This window comes from Rhinatrema bivittatum, chromosome 3 (assembly GCF_901001135.1).
Source record: "Rhinatrema bivittatum chromosome 3, aRhiBiv1.1, whole genome shotgun sequence".
Lineage (NCBI taxonomy): Eukaryota > Metazoa > Chordata > Amphibia > Gymnophiona > Rhinatrematidae > Rhinatrema > Rhinatrema bivittatum.
Window position 1 is genome coordinate 473,353,572 of NC_042617.1, and position 23,682 is coordinate 473,377,253.

At 40.0% G+C, this 23,682-nt stretch overlaps 1 protein-coding gene across 6 annotated transcripts in view; it reads right to left on the reverse strand.

Annotated features, from left to right (window-relative positions):
- The window catches only part of HS1BP3 (HCLS1 binding protein 3), a 187,113-nt gene that overhangs the window by 21,066 nt on the left and 142,365 nt on the right, over positions 1-23,682 (reverse strand). For all 6 annotated transcript variants that reach the window (XM_029595981.1, XM_029595982.1, XM_029595984.1 and 3 more), the window contains exons 5-6: positions 10,082-10,254; positions 907-1,042 (exon numbers count right to left, since the gene is read on the reverse strand). In XM_029595981.1, coding sequence (XP_029451841.1) covers positions 907-1,042; positions 10,082-10,254 — 309 coding nt within the window. The remainder of the gene's footprint in view (positions 1-906; positions 1,043-10,081; positions 10,255-23,682) is intronic.

The following is a 23,682-nucleotide window of genomic DNA, read 5'->3' on the forward strand; positions in this document are numbered from 1 at the left end:
TCCACTGCAATCTATCCAAAATTCAACTGCACTTCTCCTCTTTCACCAATATTGCTCCACCCATAAAACCCCTCTTCTCGAATCATTACATCAGTTCCTTATCTTTGTTTTCCACACATAGTTCAAGCTCCTCTTGCTCACATTCAAAAACCTTCACTCTGCAGCTCCTCACTACCTCTCCCTACATCCCCTCCTCATGAACGTCACTCATCAGGCAAATCATTCTTATCTAAGCCCTTCTCTTCCGCCATCAAGTCACAACTCTGTGCTTCCTACCTTGCTGCACTGTATGCTTGACACAGACTTCCTGAGTTTGGCACGCCCTACTCCCTCTCTGGCCTTATTGAAATCCAGTCTAAAAACCCACCATTTAAACCTCAAAAACGTATCTATAATACAGAAATTTCCTGTAGACTCTTGTCTGTAATGTATGTGTACCTTGACTAGATTGTAAGCTCCATGGATCATGGGCTGTCTCTTATGTGTATCCGTACAGCACTTTGTACTGTGTGCATCCAGTAGCACTTTAGAAATGACAAGTAGTAGTAGGAGTGTTTGCAGTGAAATGCTTCCTGATGTCAAAACTACATACTCTCAGAGTAAGCCTCAATATAACTATTTATTTATTTAAAAATGTTTATATACCGACAACCGTTTGCACATCGCATCGGTTTACAGATAACTTTACAACTTTTAGGCATTGCCTTTACAGAGAACGTTAACTGTGAGAAAGGAACCGCAAAAACTAACATGACAACTGAGTAATTATTTACAAGGATCAGAGAACATACGGGCGGGTATGCTGATTAGAAAGCTGGGCAGGCAAGAAGGATATTTACAAAATCTTTTAACTAAATACCCAAAATCTTTTAACTAAATACCCAATGTAATCGTTTAACTAAATACCTGAATAGTTCCTCGGTGTCCTCTTCAAGGCTTGGGCGAAACATCTGCTCTTTGCTATCATAAGCAGTCGGTAGCAACAGTGAATCGCCTAATTTAACCGTTCCACCAAGGTCTGGATCTTCAAATAATTTCAGATCTTTGAAACAAGCAGAATGCTGTAAGTGGCTAGGCTAAAATAAACACAGGCATTCCAGTTAGTTGCAAAGTTCACCACAAGGATGAAAAGGAATGTATCACTTAACATATACAAGTCAGAAAGTAAAATCTTCATATCAGGAAGTGTCAAAATAGAATACTTATTTTTATAACACTATTGGACATATGCAATGCTATACAATGATAAGTATTCAGGTTTGATAAGAACTTGCCCAAGAGAGCTTACAATCTCTGTGGGTACCTGAGACAGTGGGAGATAAAGTGATCTGCCTAGGGTAAGTCAGTGAAGTACATGGGATTTGAACTCTAGTTTTCCTGGGTCTTAGCCCTCTGATCTAACCACTAAGCTGTGCTTCCTCCTCAAAATTTATGAAAATAATCATGCACCCAATGTAATTAAACTAGACCAGGTGCTATGTGGAAACTGTCTAGTGCAAAAAACACTTTTGACTTGATTTGTCAAAGGTTTTTATCCATTCAGTGCCAATGGCTACAAACATGATCCTTTAAATAAAGTAGAAGATGTACAGCACATCAAAAACCTAACCTGGCAAAGGCAACATAGTCAAAATGGAAATTTTCTTTACTGTCAAGTCCTGTCCTATTAATGCCTACTGCAGTCCTGACCTGTAGTCACTACTGCTCGGATAGCGTAACTGCAAGCAACAGCTCCTTTTTTCTTACACCCTTAGCCTGGGAAGTTACATTCTAGGCCCATCCATATTCCAAAATGAAGGCCCTTCCTTAATAAAACACTGATTCAGGAGTCTTAGGTGCAAGTGGAAGACCTCACCGAGGGCTGGGTCAAGTGCATAACTTACCTTACAAAATATTTTCCCCCTTTTTGTCAAGAAAATATTTGCTATATATATAGAGAGAGAGAGAGAAGAGAGAGAGAAACAATAGTGGGGCAGTACAAATATACAATAAAGTGTTCTGTAGAAATATATTTCAAACAATATATTCTATCCCATGCATGAGATTCTTGATGAGGCACAATAAGGGCTCATATGTTCAATCAATTCTGGCTCGACAACAGCCGATGTTTCGCATATAGATGCTTTCTCAGGAGCTGTCAATATTCAATACAATATCACTCAAGGGATTTGAGACGCACTCGTCCTGAAGAAGGGAATATGAGATTAGTAGAAGCGGTGATATAGAGGCGTTTATTTGGATATCGTATTGAAAACATTGAAAGCTTTGAATATTGACAGCTCCTGATGAAGCATGTATATGCGAAACATTGGCCGTTGTCGAGCCAGAGTTGATTGAACATATGAGCCCTTATTGTGCCTCATCAAAAATCTCATGCATGGGATAGAATATATGTTTCATCACCGTTGATACAAGTTGGGACAATTTATATCCATTTAGACTGCAAATGATTGAACAGTCCGGACAGCCTCTTCAAAAATATTGAGGCACGTTGTCAGGCTTGCTGATGTGATAAAAAATTTAATATGAAAATTAATAATAACTAAAATCATTACAAAAATTCCTTAAAAAATTATTTGAAAATTTTCAGAAAGATGTCAGTTTGTTGATTGGCAATTGATTATTAATAGTTTTTCATGATTTCCTTTTTTGGCGTATAGTATCAGTTGGACCATCAATTTAATGTGTGCCTATATCTTTGTAGATATCCTTCTTTAGACTGAAAAGTATCTTATAGAGCAACATTCTGTGAACTGCTCCTGAGTTACATTTACATTTTTTCCCCCAATGCAGATGAAATTTGAAACAAAGAGCTGTGGTGGGTTAAGTATTGCAATTTCTTTTTTCGGGAGTGAGATTATTTTATGAATACAGAAAATTTTTTAAAAAAGGGAGAATGCGCGGGGGGGGGGGGGGGGGGGGGGGGGGGATAGAAGTCATGTGAGTAGCGTTTGTTCGACTCGCCTGTTAGATTTCTTCCAGTTTTACTGTTCTACGCTAATGATTTGCCTCCTAAACAAAAGGGGAAATGTACGATTTGCCTCCTAAACAAAAGGGGAAAGTATGGGTGTTTCCCTCGTCACCCTCTCCATTCCCAAACTCGCTACTACCTACCCACTATCTGGGGTGGTGGTCCCTGTTGACGGGCCCGGAAGAGGAGCCTCCATCTCGTTTGGGGAGATTTCTCTCAGCCCTTCTGTCTTAAGAACATCATCAGCGCTTTCTTTCTTCTCCCCTCCGGATTTGGCGCATGCAGACCCAGGATTGGTTTGTTCTGGATCTGCTATAGAGGGAGCAGCTGCAGAAGGTGCGCCTGGAGCTGCAACATCAACAGCGGGGAGTGTGGGTTTGATGGCCTCTGTAGCTGCTTCACAAGCAGATTTCTCTCATGGAGGTGATCTTCTTTGAATTCAACAACGAATGCTCAAACAATGGTACAAACTGTGCTTTTGAGCATAGGTCTATACTATCCCCACTCCCCAAGCCGGCCGTAGTGAGTTTAGACTCTCTTTGGGAATTAGTGGCCAAGCTGGGCCCTGCTTTTCAAAGTTGGTCCTTGCAAATCTCTCAGATCTCTTCAAGTTGAACACCCTGACACAGGATCATAACTCCCAGCCTTCTGAACATTCTAACATAATTCAAAACCTAGAAGATCAAATAAAAACTGTTCATAACTTTCAGTCATCTATAATCCAGGAATGTTTGGCTCTGAATAGGAAAGTTGAATTTATTAAAAATCGTTTAAGACATCTGAATTTAAGGCTTTTGAATTTCCCAAGGATAATTGGTGAACAGCCATGTGTTACACTTCAGAAGTATAGGACTGAGATATTACATATTCCTTCAGAAAATACTCCTTCATTTAACAAAGAGTATTTTCTTCCGTTTTCACGCTTAAGAGAGAATGAGGCACAAAACCAATTGGATTTTAGAGAACTTAATTGAATTCCTGGAATCTTCTACTGTAGGGATTTATGAAAGAACAATATTGTTGGTTTTATTTATATATGAGCAGGATTTAGGATTGGTTATACGTAACTCTTTCCGGTATAGGGGAGTTAATTTCATGGGCCAGTTCGTTCACATTTTCCCTGACCTGGCAAAGGCCACCCAAGAGAGGAGAAAGGGCTTTCTGACTTTGTGTGTCAGGAGTCCCAATCTATTGGTGCAACGTTTCAGTTAAGATATCCTTGTAAATGCATCATAAAGTTTAATAATGATACATACATCTTTTTTGCTCCTGAAAAACAAATTGTTTCTGGATTCTCGTAAAAGGTCAATGCCTACCTCTTATCCCTTAGAGAGTCCTATAACTTAGGTTAATAATAAGGGTAGTATACACATGGTAAGTTGTTTCTTTTATTTTAAATTTTCCTTTGATGTGCTCCTCAATTGGTCCCCCCCACTCTAATTGGATTTGTGTTCTGAATAATATATATGTTTCTAATATGGCCATCAATTTATATTTTGTTTCCTTTTTTCTGTACAAAGATGATATGCTTTGTAATTATGCTAAAACTAATTTAAAAAAATAAATAAATAAGGAGAATAGAAATAACTGCTGGACCTATAATAATACAGTGAAACATATGTAAGCCCTGAACTGGGCCTCTTTTTAGTAGCCCATGGCGTACACACACACAATACTGAAGCTTATTTCTGCCTTGGAGCTACTGCATTCTCTGTAGAAGGGAGAGGATAATTTCCTGGTTCCTGGGCGTCACTTGACTATGTCTATCGTGAGTGCCAAAATCCAAGTTTTACACAGAGCTGGTGTTCCAACACATTTTTACTGATGAAGCAGTTCACACACATAAAATGGTACTTGGTACAAATCTCTTCCAGTAAATCTCCATAACGCAAGCCATAAAGATAAATCTGTGGCTCTGTGATCCAGTCCTCAGAGGCCCTTCGTTATCGTTGCAGTGAATGTGAAGTCTCACTGTGTTACTATAAATTAAGCGCTGGTCTTCCCAATTTAATTCTCCATTCAAATACTTGTGATCCAAATGCCTGCTCTTGAATTCTCCAACTTCTCTCTTCTTTTACCCTGTTGTACTAATTGGGCAACTCCTTGAATCTCCTCTACACACTAGATGGGTATCTGTAGTGATTACATAGCGAATGGTGCCACTTGCTCTCTTCTCCCTTTACTCTTTTCAAGTTGGGTGGATATTGGATAAGTAGCACTTTTAATTCTTCCTTCCAGGAGCCACACATACTAAGTGCTAACAATATCTTTTAAAAATTTCTGTTTTCATCCTATATGGCATCTGCACGACAGGACATACTGGGAAGTCTTTCCTGATGCTATAGAGGTCTCTGATTTCCCATTATAATTGTTGTCTGTCTGTTTAATTCTTACTATGGTCAAGAGAAAAGGGAAGCTTAAAGGAGCATCCCCTGACTCCTTGAATGCCTTCCCCCCCCCCCCCCCCAAAGCAGGCAAAAAAGGAAATATACCTGACCCTAGAGATGACAGAGCTTTTGCCTGATGCAGTGTCACTGTCTGTCTCTCTCCGACTGGTCTCGCAGCCAAACCCAAGTGTGTTTCTGAGTCTAGGCTTCTCCGTGGTGCTTGTTCAACCAGTCAGCAGGCCGAATGGAGGAGAGCTTGCATCTACCTGAAGACACCAGAAGGGGTGCACCAGGGAGCAATGGCTGGAAGAAGCTCTTCCCCCTTCTGGTTTGGGATCCTGCGTGAAGAAATCATCAGGGCTTGAGAATATGATGCTGGATGGTTCATCAACGTGGGAGCATCAAGATGGTGAAGATTCTCCCTTTCTAGCTGAGCTGCTTTGTTAGTGCTGGCTAGTGAGCCAGTACGATCTTCTCATGGTAAGCTAGCCACCATTATCTTGCACTCTCCCTGGGATATTCTAGCCTTGGTGGCTATTTCAGTGAATTTTCTTACTAGAATAAAATCTAATGATAATTCTTTGAATTTCCAATTCAGTCTCTTCAACAGCATATGGAAAGAGTGGACTGTGATCAGTGTGATTTGATTCAGATTAGCATGTCCCATTAGCAGGGCTTTCTTTTTGCCATGTGAGAAGAAAACTAATATCAACATAAGAACATACCATACTGGGTCAGCCCAAGGGTCCATCAAACCCAGCATCCTGTTTCCAACAGTGGCCAATCCAGGCCATAAGAACCTGGCAAGTACCCAAAAACTAAGTCTATTCCATGTTACTGTTGCTAGTAATAGCAGTGGCTATTTTCTAAGTCATCCTAATTAATAGCAGGTAATGGACATCTCCTCCAAGAACTTATCCAATCCTTTTTTAAATACAGTTACACTAACTGCACTAACCACATCCTCTGGAAATAAATTCCAGACTTTAATTCTGCGTTGAGTGAAAAAGAATTTTCTCCAATTAGTTTTAAATGTGCTACATGCTAACTTCATGGAGTGCCCCATACTCTTTCAATTATCTGAAAGAGTAAATAACCGATTCACATTTACACATTCTAGATCTCTCATGATTTTAACCACCTCTATCATATCCCCCCTCAGCCGCCTCTTCTCCAAGCTGAAAAGTCCTAACCTCTTTAGTTTTTCCTTATAATGGAGCTGTTCCATTCCCTTTATCATTTTGGTCGCCCTTCTCTGTACCCTCTCCATCACAACTATATCTTTTTTGAGATGTGGTGACCAGAATTGTACACAGTATTCAAGGTGCGGTCTCACCATGGAGCGATACAGAGGCATTATGACATTTTCTGTTTTGTTCACCATTCCCTTTCTAATAATTCCCAACATTCTTTTTGCCTTTTTGACTGCTGTAGCACACTGAACCGACGATTTCAATGTGTTATCCACTATGACGCCTAGATCTCTTTCTTGAGTGGTAGCTCCTAATATGGAATCTAACATTGTGTAACAATAGCATGGGTTATTTTTCCCTATATGTATCACCTTGCAGTTATCCATATTAAATTTCATCTGCCATTTGGATGCCCAATTTTCCAGTCTCAAAAGGTCTTTCTGCAATTTATCACAATCTGCTTGTGATTTAACTACTGTGAACAATTTTGTATCATCTGCAAATTTGATTACCTCACTCGTCGTATTCCTTTCCAGATCATTTATAAATATATTGAAAAGCACGGATCCCAGTACAGATCCGAGGCACTCCATTGCCCACTCCCTTCCACTGAGAAAATTGTCCATTTAATCCTACTCTCTAATTCCTGTCTTTTAGCCAGTTTGTAATCCACAAAAGGACATCGCCATCTATCCCATGACTGTTTACTTTTCCTAGAAGCCTTTCATGAGGAACTTTATCAAACGCCTTCTGAAAATCCAAATACACTACCATCTACCAGTTCACCTTTATCTACATGTTTATTAACTCCTTCAGAAAAGTGAAGCAGATTTGTGAGGCAAGACTTGCCTTGGGTAAAGCCATGCTGACTTTGTTCCATTAAACCATGTCTTTCTATATGTTCTGTGATTTTGATCTTTGGAACACTTTCTACTATTTTTCCTGGCACTGAAGTCAGGCTAACTGGTCTGTAGTTTCCTGGATCACCCCCTGGAGCCCTTTTTAAATATTGGAGTTACATTAGCCACTCTTCAGTTTTGCAGGAAGGAGGTCTACTAATAGTGGAAAATGTTCTAAAGATCAAAATCACAGAACATATAGAAAGACATGGTTTAACGGAACAAAGTCAGCATGGCTTTACCTCATGGGAGGCTTCTAGGAAAAGTAAAAAATCATGGGATAGATGATGATGTCCTTTCATGGATTACAAATTGGCTAAAAGACAGGAAACAGAGAGTAGGATTAAATGGACAATTTTCTCAGTGGAAGGGAGTGGGCAGTGGAGTGCCTCAGATCTGTACTGGGACCCGTGTTTTTCAATATATTTATAAATGATTTGAAATAAGCAAAAAATAATTATATAAAATGCTTTAGAGAGACCACAATTAGGACCAGAGCTGTAGCTAGAAAGCAAGCCGACATTCAGGGACATTTCTGCTGCTGATGGAGGGTCGGACTAGATTAAAGTCTCACCCCCAGCTTCAGCTCCAGCAGGCGAAACACTGAAGCAGTAGGATAAATCTGATCAGTTCTATTTTCATAAGGGTAGCTCCTTCTAAGTCTAGGGCAAATCTCTTTTGAAAACAGGGCCTTGTAATCTTTGTACAGCCTTTGTAATAGACTACTGTACAATCTGATTCTCCAGTTTATTGAAATCCCACTTTTCTCATTGGCATAGTTGCTGCTAGAATACTTCCAGAGAAGATATGAAGAGAAACAGCATATTAATGTATGGGGCAGAGATACAAAGGATTTACATGAATACACAATATGGGAGAAAGGAAGAATAATTTTCTAAACAAAAAAATTTCAAGGCCAGAAATATTTAATTTTCATTAGTGGTGAAAAAAAAAAGTGTATTCGTTTAATTTTGAGTACATGGTTGTAGGCCACAATTCCATGTCCTCCATGTTTAAAAGTAGTCAAAAGTGTTGCAGTCTTGTTTTTCTCAATAGATGTAAACAATAAATCATGAATTGGTTTGGAATAAAAGTTAAATGCAGTGCTGAATCTGTTTGTAGATGATACCTTGATAAGTACTACACATTCCAGAAAGACAAATGTGCTTATTGCAGAGATGGTCATCTCTGGTCCTAGAGAGCCACACACAGGCCAGGTTTCCAGTATATATGCAATGAAGCTGCATATGAATATTTGCATACAATGGAGGCAGTGCATGCAAATCTCTCTCATGCTTATTCATTGCGGATATCCTGAAAACCTGGCCCATTTATGGCTCTCGAGGACCGGAGTTGGCTACCCATGGCTTATAAAATATCTGTGCCTGGTATCTGGCGGCTCACAAGAGGGTTCCACGAGCTACTTCACTCACTCCTGATGTTGTCGGGCATGTCCCGCAGTCAATGCACAGCCTCCTGCTCCGAACACTGTCTAGCATGGCCAGAGATGCCGCCAGCCATTACCTTCCCATATGTGGTCATTATACAGGCCCTATGGCAGAAAACGCTGCATGGCGCCCTCCGATGACATCAGGCAGACCGGCATATTTAAGCACTGGCCTCACCGCATTATCTAGCCTCAGCAATGGGTCTCCTGCCTTAGCAGTGCATTTAGATTTGAGTTCCTGCATCCTTTGTTCCAGATTCCTTGACCAGCTTTGCCTTGTCCAGTATCTTCTGTGTGTCTTCATCCAGCCTTGGCCTGACTTTCAGATTCTGACCACGACTGCCTGCCACCTGGATCTGACCACAACTACTTGTCGCCTGGATCTGAACTCCCCTGTCTGCTAACTGCCCCGATCTTGGCCTGTCTCAGACTGCCTGGGTCTGCTGCCTGCCCTGACCCAGGTGTGCCACTGGACTCTTGCTCTATTTACCGCCCTAGGGACATGCCTAAGTCCTGCCGGCTGCCAGAACCCCAGGGCTCAATCTGTGGGTGAGGCGGCTGGTATAGGTGAAGCTTCAGACAGTCCCGCTATAGGGACAGAGCCTACAAGGTTGCATCAACTATGTCGCAGCACAAAGTGCTCATGCTCTCACTCCCATCACAGTGTCACAATGCACGAGTGCATCAAACGGATACTAAAAAGCAGATTAACATGTCCCCTCCCACCATCTATTTGCCTTTTTTTTTTTTGCCATTTCTATAAAGGGTGGCATTGTCTAATTCAATGGATTTAATTAAGCACTCCAATGGGAACTGGTGAAATGTACTGGGAAAAAGGCTTTTAATCACATTACAGGGGAGGAAAGCAACAGATGGAGAGGGTCAGGTAGGGATTTAGAAGGAATAAGGGATGGAATGGACATCCCTTGCTAGCAAGTAGGCAGCTTTCCCCAGAATAATGTGGTTGCAATAGTGCACTCCAAAATTATAAATGCAATGCTATTGAGAAAGCTTTTCCCAATCCATTTTAATTCTGTGATCTGTAAGTGTTATGTTCCTGATTTGATAAAACTAGATTTCCAACTTTAAAAACTACTGCTGGAGGAGAAGCTGATGGGGGACAAAGTGATACACCATCGGGATTATATTTTTCTGTAGATGATATCCTGATGATATACATTTACCATTTTTAGATGAGGACACATTCTTGGTTCTGGTAGATGGATATTTTTTGACTAGATCAAACAGCCCTTCATCAGGATCTACTTCTTCATCAAAGAGAGATAACTTGGGCTTGGGTTTCAGCTGAGGCTTTTCATCTTTGGCTGCAGATGCAGGTTTCTTAATCTTTTTAGACCTAAATTTTCAAGAGCAAAAAGATGGACATTAAAAAAGATATTTATCAACCATACCAAAAAATTGTTTAAAAGTTTGTCATTTCAACATGAAGTCCAAAGAAAATTGGCATTGGACTTAGATAGTTTACACAGATAACACAAGACATAAATTGTACTGTGATTTGCCATCAAATTATCCAGCTTAAAGAAAATTATTTTCTATGTTCTACTTCTTCAACCACTGAATCACCTATAAACATTCTCAATATGGTAGTGAGGAGAAATTGCTTAACATACTATTTAGCACAATTGTTTATTCTAACAGATATTTTCCAACGATAGCAGGTCAATAAGAACATAAGAACATACTGGGTCAGACCAAGGGTCCATCAAGCCCAGCATCCTGTTTCCAACAATGGCCAATTCAGGCCATAAGAACCTGGCAAGTACCCAAAAACTAAGTCTATTCCATGTTACCATTGCTAATGGCAGTGGCTATTCTCTAAGTGAACTTAATAGCAGGTAATGGCCTTCTCCTCCAAGAACTTATCCAATCCTTTTTTAAACACAGCTACACTAACTGCACTAACCACATCCTCTGGCAACAAATTCCAGAGTTTAATTGTGTGTTGAGTGAAAAAGAACTTTCTCCGATTAGTTTTAAATGTGCCACATGCTAACTTCATGGAGTGCCCCCAGGTCATCCTATTATCTGAAAGAGTAAATAACTGATTCACATTTACCCATTTTAGACCTCTCATCATTTTAAACACCTCTATCATATCCCCCCTCAGCCATCTCTTTTCCAAGCTGAAAAGTCCTAACCTCTTTAGTCTTTCCTCATAGGGGAGCTGTTCCATTCCCTTTATCATTTTGGTCGCCCTTCTCTGTACCTTCTCCATCACAACTATATCTTTTTTGAGATGCGGTGACCAGAATTGTACACAGTATTCAAGGTGCAGTCTCACCATGGAGTGATACAGAGGCATTGTGACATTTTCCATTTTATTCACCATTCCCTTTCTAATAATTCCCAACATTCTGTTTGCTTTTTTGACAGCTGCAGCACACTGAACCAATGATTTCAATGTGTTATCCACTAGGACACCTAGATCTCTTTCTTGGGTTGTAGCTCCTAAAATGGAACCTAACATTATTTATTTATTTATTTATTTTATTTGAATTTTTTATATACCGGCATTCGCGATGGGAATCGCATCATGCCTGTTTACAATTAACAGGGGGTGACAAAGGAGAAATACTTAGAACATTAACAAGTGCTAGAAGAAGAAATAGCAGTTACAATAAAACAGGGACATAATGCAACTTGGAATGTAGAGAAGGCGAAAGAAAATTAACAATGAATAAAAGAATAAAAAAGGTAAGTAAAACATGCCAATTTAAAAGAGAAAGTAACATTGTGGAGTTATCAAAGTTGTTGATTACCCTGTAGGGAGGTCTTAGTTGATTGAATTGAAATTAGGTTCAATTGGTGTCTGGAAAGGCTTTCATAAATAACCAGGTTTTAAGTCTTTTTCTAAATGTAGGAAGGCAGGGTTCCTGTCTCAGTTCTGGTGGGATGGAGTTCCACAAAGTAGGTCCTGCTGTAGAGAATGCCCTGTCTCTGAGAGTCATATGGTGAAAGGTTTTGGCAGGAGGAACCTGTAGTGAATCTCTGTAGGACTCTCTGATAGGTCTGGTGGAGGTATGTTTTTTAAATGGGATTTGGAGGTTAAGAGGAGAGAGTTGATGGAATGCTTTGTAGATGGTGGTAATGGACTTATATGATTCTATAGTGCACTGGCAGCCAATGTAAGTCTTTAAGAATCGGAGATATGTGGTCTCTTCTTCTTGTGTTTGTCAAAATTCTGGCCGCCGTGTAACTAAAGCATGGGTTATTTTTCCCAAATGCATCACCTTGCACTTATCCACATTAAATTTCATCTGCCATTTGGATGCCCAATTTTCCAGTCTCACAAGGTCTTCCTGCAATTTATCACAATCTGCTTGTGATTTAACTACTCTGAACAATTTTGTATCATCTGCAAATCTGATTACCTCACTTCTCGAATTTCTTTCCAGATCATTTATAAATAAATTGAAAAGTACAGGTCCCAATACAGATCCCTGAGGCACTGCACTTCCCACTCCCTTCCACTGAGAAAATTGTACATTTAATCCTACTCTCTGTTTCCTGTCTTTTAGCCAGTTTGTAATCCACGAAAGGACATCGTCACCTATCCCATGACTTTTAACTTTTCCTAGAAGCCTCTTATGAGGAACTTTGTCAAACGCCTTCTGAAAATCCAAATATACTACATCTTTATCTTCATGTTTATTAACTCCTTCAAAAAAGTGAAGCAGATTTGTGAGGCAAGACCTGCCTTGGGTAAAGCCATGCTGACTTTGTTCCATTAAACCTTGTCTTTCTATATGTTTTGTGAGTTTGATATTTAGAACACTTTCCACTAATTTTCCTGGCACTGAAGTCAGGCTAACTGGTCTGCAGTTTCCCCGGATCGCCCCTGGAGCCCTTTTTAAATATTGGGGTTATATTAGCCACCCTCCAGTCTTCAGGTACAATGGATGATTTTAATGATAGGTTACAATTTTTTACTAATAGGTTTGAAATTTCATTTTTTAGTTCCTTCAGAACTCTGGGTCCAGGTGATTTACTACTCTTTAGTTTGTCACAGGCCTAGAACATCTTTTAGGTTCACCGTGATTTGGTTCAGTCCATCTGAATCATTACCCATGAAAACCTTCTCTGATACGGGTATCTCGCCAACATCCTCTTCAGTAAACACTGAAGCAAAAAAATCAATTAATCTTTCCACGATGGCCTTATCTTCTCTAATTGCCCCTTTAACCCCCTCGATCATCTAACGGTCCAACTGACTCCCTCACAGGCATTCTGCTTCGGATATGTTTAAAAAGTTTTTACTATGAGTTTTTGCCTCTACGGCCAACCTCTTTTCAAATTCTCTCTTAGCCTGTCTTATCTATGTCTTACATTTAACTTGCCAAAGTTTATGTATTATCCTATTTTCTTCTGTTGGATCCTTCTTCCAATTTTTGAATGAAGATCTTTTGGCTAAAATAGCTTCTTTCATCTCCCTTTTTAATCATGCCAGTAATTGTTTTGCCTTCTTTCCATCTTTCACACATGGGTGAAATCAACCAATGGAGACTGGCATGGAAAAATTATATCAATGTTTCTAGAACTGTGCCTCACTTGACATGCTCACATGTTGACATGGGGTCCCTTTAGTCTTTTATTTAGTAATAAAGGAAGTTTTTATAGAGAAATCAATTCCACAGGGAAGTGGGTAGTTTTCGTGAGGACTGACATCCTGCTATCCTTGAACACCTGTTACATGCAAGGAACTCTGCTTTCTCCAAGGACAAGCAGACGGCAATCCTCACACACAGCGAAATCCCTAACTACAGGATGCCAGCACCAAAACGTTGTAGTGCCTTCAAGGCCTGCTCAATCTTTTTATCTTATTCTCTCTCGTAAATCACCAATGCCTATACTGACTGGAAAGCAGGAAGAGTAACCACATCCTCTTTAGAACTGAGAGGTGGATTGGATGAACACCAGGACAAGTGGAGACTGTTGCCAGTCTCGGCATGTCTAGAGGATGAGCTCTCCTCTTCGAGGGGGAATCTCAGCATGTTCTGGACCATCCCCACTCCTGGCATAATGCATTGATGAAAATCAATACCGATGCTTCTGCAGCATGAGATATCATCAATGCCAGAGCTGAAGAGGGGAACTCAACACCTTCTTCAAATGGGAACTGTCAGGCAATGGCCTATCTCTAAGTTCCCAATTGGCCAATGGCATCGAGGGAACAGACTGTCTGCCCAATGCTGATGATGATCCTTCCCCATCAGTGCAGCTCTGAGGTCTTTCAATAGATGGGTCAGTCTTCCGGTGCCCAAACAGTTTATTCATGAGTTCAAAATGGAACCAGCATCCTTTTGGGGTCATGGCCACACAGTTACTGCACCCATGGACATCATGTGATGCCCTCAAATAAATGACACATCTATCATATGGAGCCGGCATAGACATGCTCCTTTTCCATTTGGTGGCATTGCTGGAAGCCACTAGACATGCTAGATTGAAATAAAAGGTATGCAAAATTGAACTTGATGACCATGAAAGGAAACTTAGAAAACCATTGAAAACCTTACCTAAGGAAAGCTACAAGGAACATGACTGCGGGTGATGAATGGATCCTCTCTGGCTGGGCAGAGAAAAAAACCCCTCATAAAACAACCCAGAACAGGAGCGTGAAGCAGCGCACACAGTGAACGACGGGCTCTATGAAAAGAGAGAGACTGAAGGGACCTCAAATGCATGTGTGGTATTATGGCATGCATGAGCATGCCCAGAGAGGCACAGTCAAAGTTCTAGAAACTTTGATATGATTTTTCTATGCCAAGTTCCATTGGATGATGTCACCCATGCATGAAGACTGCTATCCTTTTTGTTCTCGGAGAAAAATGCAAATTCCGTTGTCTTGTTCACACTCATCCAGAGTTAAAGTACTTTTGCTGAATATTCATGTTAAACAATTGCTAATGACAAATCCTTTAAGTGAACCAATGATGCCAGATCATTATTTCAGAGAAAAGAAAAGGATTTCTGTACCTTGCTAATATGATCATGAGTGGTCTGCCTATTCATTGGATTTATATTAATGCTAAAGATGACTGAGGCAGTCTATAAAAATGTGGAATTAATTTCTGCAGGATAAATCTAAAATTCTGACCAGATTTTGTCTTTCCTGTCACTCAACTAAAAAGAGTGATTTTCAATATGAAAATGATAAAATGGAGAAGTTCTACATCAGTGAGTAGGTTCTGTGGTCCAGAACTGCAGAAAACCAGAGACCTTGGGTATAATGTGTAATTTTGAAGGATAGCTGTCGATTTAGAATCTGGGACCAAATCTCTGAAAGAAATATTGACTTGGCACAAAATGCTTAGATCAGTTCAGGAAGCATTATTTCAACTTCCATCCTTCAAGGAACATGGAATACGTTTTTTTTTTTCACAAACTGGATCAGTTTTGTGGAATGCCCTACTGAATGAAATCCAGAAAGTGAAAGATCATCTGTTTTTAAGAAAACATGATTTCTGTTGCTTTCTGAAAATCAATTAAGGATAATAAGAGGATTTTTCTCTGAATTTATATTATTTTAATGCATATATTTATTTGCTGACCTCTAGTTGCTTGGCTTTTTAGACAAATGGTTTACTTCTTACCACTTCAGTTGACTGTACTTTATATTCACCCTTCTTTTTACGATATCTTTATTATTGATTAATAATTTGGGATTATTTTTATTTAGTTGTTTTTATATACCAACATTCACTACATAAAAATAACTTAAAACTTAAACTAAGGAGACTTATTAATACATTATAACATGTAGGCATTTAACTTAAGACTAAGGTGTCTTATTATTGATACATGGTAACATTTACGCATCGGAACATAATAGCATTGAAATGTAGAAAACGTATGAGAAGATGACGTTGATTGCTGAGAGGATAGAGTACTTGTATCTGCTATGGGGCATGGGCAGAGTAGTTAGATTAGTCTGTGTGTTGGTAGGCTTTTTGGAATAGCCAGGTTTTCAGGTCTTTTTTGAATGATTGGGTGGAGGGTTCCAGTCTTAGTTGGGTGGGCAACTTGTTCCAGAGGGATGGGCCTGCTACTGAGATGATGCGTTTTCTGGTGGAGGTGAGGTGGGCTAGTTTTGTGTGAGGGATGGCAAGCAGGCCAGTGTTTTGAGATCGCAAGTTTCTCTGGGAGTCATGATGGTGGGGAGAGTCCTTTAGCCATTTGGGATTTTTATTGTTAATAGTTTTATGCAGGAGAGTTAGGATTTTGTATTGTGCCCTGTAGGTTACGGGGAGCCAATGGAGTTCTTTTAGTATGGGGGTGATGTGTGAGGAGCGATTGCTGTTTGCGAGCGATCTGGCTGCTGCGTTTTGCAGAAGCTGGAGGGGTTTGGTGGAGGAGGCTGGAAGTCCAAGGAGGAGGGAGTTACAGTAGTCCAGTTTGGAAAGTATGAGGACCTGAGTACAGTATGATGTCACTGTTGAATGTATACTTCCTATATATTATTTTTATTTTATGATATTTTTTTCTGTTTATGTATGGCTATTTTATGTTTAATCTGATGCAATTTGTATTTTTAATTATATTATCTCTACCCAGAGTTTGTTTATAAAATGATGGAATATAAATACAGTATTTTCATTTTCTCACAACACAAAAGAATATTACAATGCAATACAACTGGAATGGAGGAGTAGCCTAGTGGTTAGAGCAGTAGGCTACAAACCAGGCAACCCAGGATTCAAATTCCATTGCTGTTGCTTGTGAACACTTAACCCTCCATTGCCTCAGGTACATACTTAGGACTTGATTTACTAAGGCTTTTCTCCCATTCTGTGTCTATGAGAAAAACACTTAGTAAATGAGGCCTTTAGATCGTGAGCCCTCTGGAGATAGGGAAACACCTGAATGTAGTATGTGAAGTGCCTGAAAAAGCAGAATATAAATAACTGTATTTAGCCTCTTAATACCATCATTTTCACCTCAGCTCTTTTGGTTGAAGATTAAGGCAATTTGCTAGTCTTTTTGTGATGCTGACAAGTGTGCAAGAGTTTCTGGTGCAAACGTTTTGTGCCAGTGTTTTTCACTGAAAACACTAGGACATTCTTTTTAATAGGTCTGGAGCAAACCTCTGGTAAGTCTACTCCTCTGGTGGATTTGTGCCAGGTAGAATGAAAGCAAGTTTCAGCCAGCAATTAAATAAGCTCTGTTAAACATCAAGAGATTGTCAACAAGATGATACATTTATATCAGCACTGCCTCAATAGTCCTCTGTGATGCTTCTAGGATTAGAATTGCGCAAAGAAAGCACAGTATGGTTATGTTTTGTTTTAATTTAAAGTATACAAAAAAATCATTTGGAACAGAATGTTCACATTGAAAAATTCCCTCTCTTAGCAGCAGTAAAGAACATACTTATAAATGAGGCCCGAGACTTCACAAGATTCATTCAGACATAGCAAGGGTACATAAAAACACGTGTTCAAGGCTGCTGCTCACAGATACAGCAAAATCTTGCCATATCACCCTTGGGTTTATGAGGGCATAATGATTGCAATGTCATTCTGTTTGAGTTCCAGTTATGGTTTCTTTATTTACACTCTGCTTATATAGAGATCCCCTACGCAGTTTACATAAAAGACATATGTACTCCAATAGTAAACATACAACAGTCAGAAAAAAGTCAATGGGACTTTCTAAAATGTCAAAGGGAAACAGCTAAAATACATCAAAATGCATTAAAATCAGCTAAAATACATTAAAGCACATCAAAGTCAACTACATCTATTTATCAAGATAAGCTTCCTGAAACATGAAGGTATTAAATGAGTTTTAAAAGTTTTTAGGAATGCAATAGTTCTTGAGCTATGTGGTAAATTGTTCCATAAGTCTGGTGCAGTGACTGAAAAGGAACATTGTCAGGTCACCAACAAACGAGCATGATGAACACTAGGTATCTGTATAAGAGATTTTTGGAAGGAGCACAAGGTTCTACTTGGATGATATTATTTTAATAGCACATCACATCCTGGTACTGAATTCTGAGCAAGTTGCTTCTGAACAGTTACTTCAACTTCGTATTTACTTCTTGAATGGCTACGAAGCCAATGCAAGTCCTTCAGGACAGGCGAGACATTCACAGGCTGACTGCTCTGAGATCAAACTAGCAGCTACGTTCAGTAAAAGCTGCATGGCATGGATTGTATCATTCAGTAAACCCAAATATGAGTTGCAATAATCAAGCACAGACAAAATCAGCATCTGAGCAACAATTCTAAAATCAGTAAACAGTAGAAGTGATTTTACACCACGCATGAGTCGCAATTTATAAAAGACGTTTTTAACAGCAGCTTTAATTTGAGATCTGTATAGTCACAGTAATAATCAGGGCCCCCTGATCTGTGATTCCACAGCTGCGGCAAGAGCCATAAAATTAGGTTCTTGTCATGGAATGGTTCCCTCCTCCACAGAATCGCAAGGAGACCACAGATGAATACAGGGGGCAGCTGGCTATGCCCAGGGGGGTATGCAACTAAGCCCCACCATCCACACAGCCGCTGCAGCACTGACTGGAAGGCAAGAGGACGATATTGCTTATGCAGCCACAGAAAGTATTTATGAAAAATCAGTTTAAGACTTTAGGGAATGCTGAAAAAATGTCCATGGAAATGAACGAGGCTGGAAGGTTGTGGCAACCTTCCAAGCTGGAGTTATTCCTGTTTTAGACAGAAGTAAATATATTCAGCTTCCGTGGAAATACTACACTTCTATTTTGGAGAATCAGTCCTGGGAAGCATGGTGCTGATGGAGTTAGTGGAGCACTCTTTCCAAGATTTTCACAACATAGTAACATAGTAGCTGATGGCAGAAAACAACTTACAAGTCCATCCAGTTTGTCCTTCCCGTAATATAGAAAATATAATTCAGCTACCTGTCAGATTTAGTTTTTGTCATTTTTCTCCATTGTACTTTACCCTCCTGGATAAGTGAGCACCCAGCATCCCATTCTCAATCACAAATAATCCGAACCTCCACTAACATTGGTGTAGCTGTTACTGGAACAACCAGTCTCCTATGCCCCCATGGCCTTTCTAGATAGCATAATCTGGCACAATAACTCAGAGAGAACTAATAGATCCCCTCAATAAACATACAACCCAACACAATAGGGAATCCTAAAACTATTGACACTGATTAGTAATGTAACATTATATCATAAATAAATTTTCATCATATTTATTGTTCCATTCCCAAACATATACGTAATTTATTATATTATATTTAACATCAAATACATACAATATTTTAAATACATAATTTTATAGCAGCATTATACCCAACAGTACATGGAGCACGATGACGCTGAAGAAGGCCTATCTCCGGTCCCATGCTCACGTGAAGGTGCTGGAAGGGGAGTGGGCACTGAGGGAAGCAGCTCCATCAATTCCCTACAGTCCTTGGGAGTAGAAGCGCCCAACGCCAGAGTCAAAGTGTCAGATTTTTTTTAGCTCCAAAAAGGTTTTCCATTTTATCAAGCTGAGCCCGATGACCCTTAAGGGTCATCTGGTCACAAAGACGAAACCCCTGGACGTCGTGCAACACCCCCAGGCATAGGATGCACACATCATGTGGATCCATGATAGACATAATCTGAGGGCACCGGGGGCATCGGCGAAAACCCGATAATACTATGAAAAAGAGCTGGCGAACTGTCGAATGGCGGATAATGAGAATGGTACAGTCGGGAATCAACCGCAAAGAAGATACAAAAAACTTACCACACTGCCCTGAAGCACCGACAGGGGAAGTGGGACCCAGCATAGAAAAGTACCGAGAATAGACACTAAAGAGCAGAGCTCCGAAAACCCATGAGGCAAACAGCTCTGCGGAAAAGAAAAGACTGAAGGGGGGACCCCATGTGGATGCGTGGATAGTAGCATGCTGAGCATGCTCAGTGTGCCTAGTCAAAGTTCTAGAAACTTTGACAGAAGTTTTCCATGCCGGGCTCCATCTGATGATGTCACCCATATGTGAGGATTACCATTCTTCTGGTCTTAGGAGAAAGAAAGAAAGACATGGCTTAATGGAACATAGTCAGCATGGATTTACCCAAGGGTATTCTTGCTTCACAAATCTGCTTCATTTTTTTTGAAGGGGTTAATAAATATGTAGATAAAAGTGAAAGAGTAGAAATAGTGTATTTGGATTTTCAGATGGAATTTGACAAAGTCCCTCATGAGAGGCTTCTAAGATTAAAAGACAGGAAACAGAGAGTAGGATTAAATGGTCAATTTTCTCTGTGGAAAAGGGTAAACAGTAGAATGACTTTTCAATATATTTATAAATGATCTAGAAAGGAATATAAGTGAGGCAATCAAATTTGCAGATGATACAAAATTATTCAGAGTAGTTAAATCACAAGCGGATTGTATTAAATTGCAGGAAGACCTTGAGAGACTGGAAAATTGGGCATCCAAATGGCAGATGAAATTTAATGTGGCAAGTGTAAGTTGATGTATATAGGGAAAAATAACCCATGATGTAGTTCTACAATATTTGGTTCCATATTAGGAGCTACCACCCAGAAAAATGATCTAGGGGTCATAGTGGATAATACATTGAAATCGTCAGCTCAGTGTTCTGCAGCAGTCAAAAAAGCAAACAGAATTTTAGGAATTATTAGGAAAGGAATGGTGAATAAAACAGAAAATTCATACTGCCTCATAATGCCATTCCTTCATGGTGAGACCACATATGAGTACTGTGTATAATTCTGGTCACCGCATCTCAAAAAAGTTATAGTTACAGAGAAGAAGGTACAGAGAAGGGTGACCAAAATGATAAAGGGGATGGAACAGCTCCCCCATGAGGAAAGGCTAAAGAGGTTAGGGCAGTTCAGCTTGGAGAAGAGACGACCGAGAGGGGATATTATAGAGGTCTTTAAAATCATGAGCGGTATAGAACGCCGGGTAAATGTGAATCGGTTATTTTCTCTTTTGGAAAATAAAAGGATTAGGGGGGCACTCGAAGTTAGCAAGTAGCACATTTAAAACTATTTGGAGAAAATTCTTTTTCACTCAATGTACAATTAAGCTTTGGAATTTGCTGCCAGAGGATGTGGTTAGTGCAGTTAGTATAGTTGGGTTTAAAAAAGGTTTGGATAAGTTCTTGAGGGAGAAGTCCATTAACTGCTATTAATCAAGTTAACTTAGGGAATAGCCACTGCTATTACTGGCATCAGTAGCATGGGATCTTCTTAGCTTTTGGGTACTTGTAAGCCTGGATTGGCCACTGTTGGAAACAGGATGCTGGGCTTGATGGATCCTTGGTCTGACCCAGTATAGCAATTTCTTATGTTCTTCTGAGACCTGAAATATTGGCTTTGGGTGCTACTTGTGATATAAGATATCCTTGCAAATATTTGAACTTTTTGAATGGTGTTAATATCTTTTTTTTTTTATCCCACTCAGTTGCAGGAGTTTTTGCACACTAGGGGTGATGCTATCACCCAGGTCTCCATAATATATATTGAAAGAAACCTTGTTCAGACTTTTTTGTTCTTTTTGATATTTTACTTGGATTGTACATGAGTGCATGGCCTCAGGACTATTATTGTCTCCCCCCATTATAGTGGTCTGTAATAGCGCAATGAAATTGCCTGTTTTCTCTTTCCTTGATGTGTATTTTATTTTCTCAATGTTCTTCACCTCTATTTCTGTCAAATATGATATTTGTATTTGATGTTGAAACTAATAAAAGTTTAAAATTAAAAAAGCAGTACTTGCTGCAGCTGGATATTGAGCAGATCTTAACTCCACCCAGCTACCTTTAGGGAAACTTTCTTAGCAACCAGACTTATCCAGCTAAGTTTAGCCAGGTAATGCTCAAGATCGATTCTACTCAGCTAAATTTAAAGCCCACCCCTGATGCCACCTGGCTAAAACTTATCCATTCTGTGGCCTGAAAAATTGAAAACCTGTGAGATAATTTTACAAGGCGTTACCGCATGTAAATGCAACATACTGTCGTAGCAATTTTCAAAAGCCATTTACCTGTGATGAGTGCACTTAACGCAGTTAAAGCCTATTGACAATTCAATGGCATATATTATAGCAATTTAAAAAGACCACTTACACGTGTAAAACCTAGTTTGACGCATGTAAATCCTTTTAAACATTACCCCCTTCTGGTTTGTCCCACTAAGTCTTGAACTTAGCTAGAGAATCCCCTTTGAATGGTGACCTAAAAGTGCTAATGGATCATTATGACTGTTAGGACCTGTTTTGCTTTGACTACTCTTTGCTACACCCCCTGTGCAATGCACCATTTGTACAGTAGATCAGGAGAAGCCAATTCAAAAAGATGAGTGTTAAAAATTTGCATTGAAATTCAGTGCACAGTTTAACACACAAGATAATTTTTTTAAACTCAAGATGTAGTAAGCTAATGGTATGTTAATGTATCAAGAATAAAAAAAAATGCGCACACACCAGAAAATGTGAGCAAAGAAAATGCTTAGCACACAGCAAAACACAACTTTATGTGCAGAAATCATATTTTATTTGCAGAAAACATGGCTTATGTGAACAAATCATGTTTTCTGCACATAAAGTATGATTTATAGGCACAACAATTGTGTTCTGCAAGTAATTAGGAGCAGAGACTTAGGACCATAACTTCCATGCTTCTAATTAGAGATTGAATCATAATTTTGTGCTCCTAGCTCATGTGTTCTTAACTTGTGTGCTGGGACCTGTAATCGGGATTTCGGTGCAGAAAATAAGATTTAGGTGCACAAAGAAAGTTTTCAGCGCAGAAAGCATTTAGTTGGATAAGCTAACCCTACTACTGAGCAGGTCTAAAGTTAGGCAGATAAACTTATCTGGCTAACTATGAGATAGCCGGGTATATTCAGCGGTGTGGCTGCACTGCTGAATATCCTGGCCAAGAAAGCTGGATATTTATTTGGCTAACGTGCTCAGCTGGACAGCGGCTGAATATGAACCTCAAGATTACCTTTCTTCAATTTTGTCTATCTTGTCTGCTTCTCAGCTGCAAATATTTGAAGTTCATCCCACAATTTAGGTGTGGCTAACAATATTTCTCTTTGTAGGTTTGCATCCTGTCCCCAAGTCTACGTCCCGCAGGCAAACTGTAACCAGCCCATTGCAGCAAGAGGAGTAGGTTGCATGTGGCCTGTGGCAGCAGCACATTTAGCTGATGCCGCCAGCTTTGATACCAGCTACCAATACAGCACCTTGAACAGGTGCAAAAATTGCCACTTCCACTTGCTGCTGATCTCGGGATGCACAATATCAGCAGCAAGAGGAAGTGCGACTTGCAATTTTTGCTTGTGATCAAGGTGCCAGTATCAGAGTTGGCAGAAGTGCCAGTAGAGGTTCTCTACGTTCGCTGGCAGAAGAGGAAGAAGCCTGGGTAAGAAGGGAGGAGATAGTCGAGGTGGTATGAGGGGAGGGGAGACAGAGAATGTGAGAGGGGAAGGTAGTGGAAGTGAGTGAAGGGAGAGGGGATGAGTGAGAGAGAGAGGGCAAAAGGGAAAGAGGAGAAGGGGTGGAGGAAATGGGTGTGAAATGGGAGTAGAGAGACAGACAGAGAGGTAGTGTGTATGGGGTGGTTGTAGTGGGAGAAAATGTGCCAAAATACACTACCCTGTCGTCCACACATCTCCACTTCCCAGTTGACAAATGCAGAGGAAGGAGGGAGGCAAGTGGTAGAGCTGCCAACTTCCTAGAATATTCTTATTGACAGCCTATCCTGCCATACGTCTATGGGAGCCCTCCTCTGC